Source organism: Gymnodraco acuticeps, unplaced genomic scaffold (assembly GCF_902827175.1).
Source record: "Gymnodraco acuticeps unplaced genomic scaffold, fGymAcu1.1, whole genome shotgun sequence".
In the NCBI taxonomy this organism is placed as follows: Eukaryota; Metazoa; Chordata; class Actinopteri; order Perciformes; family Bathydraconidae; genus Gymnodraco; species Gymnodraco acuticeps.
The window spans coordinates 1,735,059-1,742,311 of NW_022990440.1; the positions used below are offsets into that span (position 1 = coordinate 1,735,059).

At 49.1% G+C, this 7,253-nt stretch overlaps 1 protein-coding gene across 1 annotated transcript; it reads left to right on the top strand.

The window, feature by feature from the left end:
• Positions 1–770: 770 nt before the first annotated feature.
• LOC117552040 lies at positions 771–4,417 on the top strand. Its single transcript, XM_034225232.1, is given in 3 exon segments — positions 771–921; positions 2,860–3,764; positions 3,767–4,417. Coding segments are annotated over 3 exon segments (1,692 nt in total). The 3' UTR covers positions 4,403–4,417.
• The last annotated feature ends 2,836 nt before the right edge of the window (positions 4,418–7,253 follow it).

The following is a 7,253-nucleotide window of genomic DNA, read 5'->3' on the forward strand; positions in this document are numbered from 1 at the left end:
AGGAAGACCTATCACTCCGTATTGCACGTCATGGCAATACTCGCTCCCTGCACTAAATGACAGGGAGCGCCACCCCTCAGCTAACCTATCACTCCCCTCCATTTACAAGCCTAATTATCGCACCTGTTAATCCCTCTATATATGCTCTCCCCTTTCCTATCAGCTGTCTTCCAGGTGTCAACGCGCAAAGCTGGTAGTTCACACTCCTCTTACGCCTTAAACACTGGATACGAAAAACAAAAACAAAACAAACGCTCAACATGTCTAATTCAGACTCCTCAGAGGACTTACTTTTTTCGAAGGATCTCGATCCCGTCTCCGATACCCTTTCAGAGGAAGCATCCAACTCTGTAAATCACCGTCGCTCCAGCTCTCGTCTGAGCGCCCGCAGTGGCTCTCGCTCAGCAGAGGCAGAATTCCTCGTCGCCCACCTCCAGAAGCAGGGCATCACACCAGCCCCAGATCTCCTGCTTTCTCAGCTCCGTGAGCTGTCGGACCAAGCCTCCGGCGCGGTCTCCCAGCCCAGGCCAGCAGCCCCAGCCAGCCCCCCCCGGAAGAGGGCCAGGGCGCGCTCGCGGCCGCTGGAGCAAAAGGCCTAAAAAAAAAAAGCGAGTCCTCCAGGAGCTCGCTCGGCCAAAAAAAAATCCTCCACTCCTCAGGCTCACTCCAGCGGTGCTCAGTAGCCCAGCACCGCTCAGCCCGGGAGCTCCGGCACTCAGCCCCCCTTCGACGGCAGACTAGCCAACACTCTGCAATCTTTGGCAAGTTCCATGCTGTTAATAGACGCTCGCCTTCAGTCCATGGAGAGAGGTCAGGCCGGAGCTTCAACCTCTTCGGCGGCCCCGCCGGGTCAGGATTTTACATCTGGCACGGTAGCTCCATCTTACTCTCTGGCTTCCGCCCTCCCGGCTCCTCTCTCAGGTAGGCCCTACATCCCCCAAGCCGCTAACATCTCCTCACGGCTCCGGGCAAAAATCCTCGACGGGAAAGACATTAATTTGGTCAGCCTCATCCTGCCTTCCCCGGAGTGCGACAAAGCCATCGCCACGGGAGGAAGCATTACTGCGGTATTTAAACCCTCAGACCCCCGGCTCCTCAAAGACCTTTCTATAGGGCAATTCCTGGTAGCTTTTAGCATTTTCCGCGATGTTCTCTGCACAGTAGGGCTGTGCGATTATGGCAAAAATCATAATCACGATTATTTGGGTCAATAATTGATATCACGATTATTTTGACGATTATTCATTGACCATTTATTGAACTTTAAAACAAATAATATTTTACCAATAAACAAGATCAACAAATATGTTGGAGCGCACTTCCAAAACCATACTAAACATATATTAATATGATAAATAAAAATAAATTAGACCAAAATAAATTAAATCCAATATGTTGCAGTGCACTGTCACAACCTACTGAAAACTCCTTAACATATAGCCAACATGTTGGTTCAACATATTCATTATTCCACTCAGTTAAACGTTGAAGGCTGGCCAACCGTCATGGTCCAGAAGTAACAGGAAATACATGTTGAACTACAATTTAAGACCAAATAAAAATGTTTTGGCCACCATGGCAAATGCTGGTAGGGCTGCTCATGTCATCTCTTAAAGATGTTTTGCAAGAAACACCAGCCTGTTGACATGGTCTGGTTTCAGAGATGAGCGCAGGCAGGTGACGATATTGCCACCTGTACTGAAGACCCTCAGCCACGCCCCGACACATGGGGTGACGCCGGCCAATCACAAAGCTTTGATGCGTTCAAGTGCATTATTCTGGCACAGGAAGATTATGTTACAGGACATTAACGATAAAACAGAATATTGTTGTTCTATTTTTAGACACATCTTGCGATCGACTGGTTGGGCACCCCTGGGCTAGACCATAGGTCCGTTGTGGTGGCAAAGTAGTCAGCTGAAGCCACATCTCTCTCAACTTCCCCACGGCATTTGTCACATAGCGCAGGCAGCGCAGACCTGCTGAAATAATACCGAGACAGCATCGCGTAACGCTTGTCCAACATGTTGACAAGTTGCTTAAAGCCCTGGTTGCTAACAGTGCTAACTGGGCACATATCTTTAGCGATCTGAAATGTAAAGGAAAAGTACTTGCAAATAGTGGAAATAGTTGTACCCTTCTTTTTAACGAGTTGCTGCTCTTGTTCTGACATCTTCGCTCGCGCTGAACACTCACAACACATGTCACTCCCACGTGACCGAGTGGGCTTTTAGGGAGGGGCGAAAGCGCACCCAGCAAAATAATCGTATTTTGTCAATTATGCTGTTTTCATAATCGTCGCAAGCCATAATCGTAATCGCGATTAAAATACGATTAATTGCACAGCCCTACTGCACAGTTTACCCTGGAAGGAGAGTGGAGTTAGACGATTATCTGGCCATGATCGGAGATCTTCACATCAAATACGGGAAAATAGTGTTCTATCAATACCACAAAAGCTTCTCTAGCAAAGCAGCGCTACACGCAACATCCGCCTGGACTGGTCCGTGCTGGATACCGAGCTGCTCGTTATGGCTACCGGCGGGCAACAAGTCGTCTCATGCATTAGCTGCGGAGCGCAGGGCCATACCTCTCCGCTCTGCCCTTCAGTACCTCTCTCCGGGTCTAGCATTTTCCCCACGCAGTATTCTGGGAACATTAAAACAAACCGTCAGTACTTGCAGGGAGGCCCACCCGAGGTCAGTTTGCCCCAGGCGCCGGCTCCCTTTCCCGCGCCAGAATCAACGTGGTGGAAAAACCTCTTAAAACATCACCCCTCGACTCCCATTAACACCACACACTTAGCAGCTGCACTTTCGACTCACCCAAATCCCGTGTTCGTTGATTATCTGTTGTCAGGGCTCTCTCAAGGGTTCAGGGTAGGGGTTCTCTCTCCCCCCTCAGTGACTCTAGTGGCAAAAAACCTGCAGTCAGCCGCCAAAGAACCCACTATAGTCTCTCAGCTCATTAAAAAAGAGCTCAACAAAGGATATTTAATCGGTCCTTTCCATTCCTCTCCGTTCCCAGTGTTCCGGACAAGCCCAATAGGGGTCGCTACACGCAAATACTCCGAGAAGAAAAGGCTCATTTTCGATCTGTCCGCTCCTCGCGCTGGGCCGTTCTGCAGCATCAATAGCCTTATTCCCCCCGAGTATTTTTCACTTCACTACGCTTCAGTCGATAATGCCATCAAGCTCATCAAATTCGCAGGGCAAGGAGCGTGGCTCTCCAAAGCAGATATCACCGACGCATTCAAAATCATTCCCATTCACCCATCTCAGTGGCACATGTTCGGTATCAGGTGGGAGTCCAAATTCTACTTCGCTGTCCGTCTAACCTTCGGGTGCAGAAGTAGCCCTTGTATCTTTAATTCTTTTTCCGAAGCCCTCTGCTGGATCCTCCTGAACATCGTCAGAATCCCCTCCGTTCTTCACTTATTGGACGATTTCCTCCTCATAGATCCCCCTCGGGACAACTCAGGCGACTCTCTAGCAAAACTCAAAACATGCTTTCAGGAGTTAGGCGTTCCCCTCTCAGAAGAGAAAACGCTAGGTCCCAACACACGCCTGGAGTTTCTGGGCATTACACTCGACTCCGTAGACATGGAAGCGTCTCTCCCCACGGACAAACTGCAGCGTATTCGCGACATCTCAAAAGCCTTCTGCGAGCAACAAGTTATCACCAAGCAGCAGCTGCTCTCCCTGCTCGGGCAGCAGCTGCTCTCCCTGCTCGGGCACCTCAATTTCGCCATGCGTATCATCCCTTGCAAACAGGCTGGGGGCGCTCTTTTATCTCTCGGCTCCTGGATACAGCGTCGGCTGCAGAAAACCTCCATGATCACGTCTTTCTAGATGAAGGCTGCCGCTCAGACCTACGGTTTTGGTCCCTCCTGCTCGCACACTGGAATGGCGTCACCTTCTTCTACGACGACTTCGTGTACTCCTCCGACTCCATGAGATTCTTCACGGACGCTGCCCCATCGGTGGGTTTTGGGGGGTTTTTCCAGGGAGAGTGGTTCGCAGGCTCGTGGCCTCGGTCATTCCCCAGCCATGCCTCTTCCTCCGCTCTGCATGAGATCTTTCCGATCGCTGTTGCCTGCCACGTGTGGGGTCACCTCTGGCCCCGGAAGCAGATCTCAGTACTCTGTGACAACCAATCAGTGGTCGGGATTATTAACAAAGCACGCTCCCCGTGCCGTGACATCATGCCGTTCATGAGAAGCATCATGTGGTCTTCCATCACCCACAACTTCCTCATCTCCGCTCGTCACGTTCCCGGCCACCTTAACTCAGTGGCTGATTCCCTCTCTCGCTTCCAATTCCAGACGTTCCGGAACCTCTGCCCAGGAGCCAGCGCTCAACCCGTCAGGATTCCTCCCCTGCATCTCCTCTCTCTCTCCTAAATAGAAGCCCCCTAGAAAGGCACCTCGAATCAGCCAGGTTTTTATGAGGAAGGGCTTAGCCGCGTCCACCCTCAAAACATATGATTTCGCTTGGAGAACGTTCGCAATGTTTTGCTTTTCCGTAGGCATCACACTTAAACCTGTTCTCATCTCCAACGTGTGTGCCTTCATGTGCTACTGCGCCACTGATCGCCACCTCAAACCCCAATACATCCGGGGCCTCTTAGTAGGAGTGCAGTTTAACGTTCGCTGTTCCGATCCCGGCTTTCCCAGCCTGTTTGCAAACCAGTCAGTCAAACTCATCCTCAAAGGTCTCATTAAAACGTTTCCCCCCGTCTTAGACCGGAGACGCCCTATTACACTCTCCACTTTATGCCTCATGCTCTCCAAACTTAGAAGTGGGTTATTCTCCCCTTATATCGATGCGCTACTCGATGCTCTATTTCTCCTAGCTTTTTATGCCTTTCTCAGACCAGGTGAATTTACCACAGCTTCCTTTACATTCAATTCCAATCGAGACGTCAGCTTTTCTGACATATCCTTTCACGCTAGCCACTTTAGCTTATATCTTAAACACTCCAAATGCGGCGGCGCCGCCCGCATCGACTCCCAGTTCTGCCCTTATAAATCCATGATCAAATTCCTACAGCTTAGACCTACCTCTAATCCTCTCTCACCATTATTCCTTATCTCAGGGAATTTTCCTTTAACTCAACGACAGTTCAATATCTATTTAAAACAAGTCCTCATTAAATCCGGGTTATCACCCCTTCTATACACGGGGCATTCCTTTAGAATAGGCGGAGCTACTTCCGCTGCTAATCAAGGTGTCTCATCCTCATCCCTGCAACAACTCGGACGGTGGTCCTCCTCCGCTTTCTCATCCTACATTCGCCCTGACCTCAATGCCGTGCTGGCTATCCAAAGGTCTCTCCAACCTTAAAATTGGTACGTATGCATATAACTGGTGGTGGTTCCTAGCATGTCAGCACGTATGTCGCCCCACGGCTCATGTTTATTCCTGCATATCTAACCCTGTATGTCCAGGTTGTAAAACCTTCGGGTCTGTATAAATGTGTCCCTGCTAAGGCAGGTTGCCCCGCACGTTCGGGAAGCCCTGCACGTTCCGGCGCCCCGCACGTCGGGTCGCCCGGTGCGTCCGGGATGCCCCGTTCGCCCCGTACGTCCGGGACGCCCTGTATGTCCAGGATGCCCTGTATGTCCAGGATGCCCCGTACGTCCGGGACGCCCTGTACGTCCAGGATGCCCTGTATGTCCAGGATGCCCTGTATGTCCAGGATGCCCCGTATGTCCGGGACGCCCTGTACGTCCAGGATGCCCCGTACGTCCGGGAAGCCCTGTATGTCCGGGTCGTTAACCTCCGGTCCGTATAATGTGTCCCTGCTAAAGTCAGGTTGCCCCGCACGTTCGGGAAGCCCTGCACATTCCGGGCACCCCGCACGTCGGGTCGTTCGGTGCGTCTGGGATGCCCCGTACGTCCGGGACGCCCTGTATGTCCAGGATGCCCTGTATGTCCGGGATGCCCCGTATGTCCGGGACACCCTGTACGTCCAGGATGCCCCGTACGTCCGGGATGCCCCGTACGCAGGGCCGCCCCTGGCCAACTTGGGGCCCCAAGCAACATTGTGAGATGAGGCCCCCCCCCCAACCGACAGGAGTGAACTTTTTTTTTTTGGAAACAAAGTAGGCTACTTTGCAAATATAATTCCTGTTTATTATTATTATCAACAGTTACTTTTTTATACAGTGAGGTAAATGGTAAATGTGCATGTATGTCGTTCAGTATGCGTTTACAGGTGAATACGTCTGCATTTCCTGCCAAATACTAGCCTCAAAAAGATTAAAATATAATGAATGCAAATAAACTACTTCTACTAATAATCATAATCAATTCAATAATATAAATACTATATTATTTTATTATAATATAATTGTAATATAGTCAAGATAAAACATGCTTATGACATGCTCAAAAACTGATATTTCTTCAATCTGTATTCAAATGTAGTTCCCTCTGTCAGCAATGTATCAACAACTACACACACATTTCTATCAGTATTTCTCTGTGTTGTGGTTGACATGATGACTGTTAGGAGTAAAAGTTTACTTTTTATTCATGTACCGACATGTATTTTTTCTTTTAATGTTTCTTTTATTATCTTTTACTGTTTTTAAATGCCTTTGTCTGGAAGTCTTTCATTTTTGTAAAGCACCTTGAATTGCCTTGTGTTGAAAGGTGCTATATAAATAAACTTGCCTTGCCTTGCCTTAAGGGGAGTGGCTGAGCATCACCATGAAATGTGCAAATTGACATAAAAATGAATAAAAGGGGGAAAAATGCTCCATGTTTTTTAGGCTGTAAACTTTAACTGTTATGTAAGCCAACTAGACAGACAGTGTATCACTCTTCCTCCTGTACATCAGCAGATAAAAGGCATCACATACTTGAATGAATGGTAAATAAAGAATGCTGGAAATAACTGCATCTCCATTAGCCTGTATGCTCTGCAGAGACTGCCTTCTTCATGTCGTGAATTGCAGCTGATGTTTTAATATGGCAATTGGCAATTTGCTTATACAACATTCGCAAGTTGTACATATGACTCATACAATAACCCACCTTCGAGTGATGCTATAGTTTCTTCATGTTTTGTTTTTTCCCTCTTGCTTGTGCCGGACTGAAACTGTCTTTTCACCGACATCTCTTCACCTGCACTAGTGGCCGTATCAAAGCCGTGATTGGTCAGATGTCGATTCATTGCAACGGTGTCGGGTTACAGACGTGCTCCCCTTGTCACCTCTCACTCTCACTCTCGCGGGCGGTGCGCGG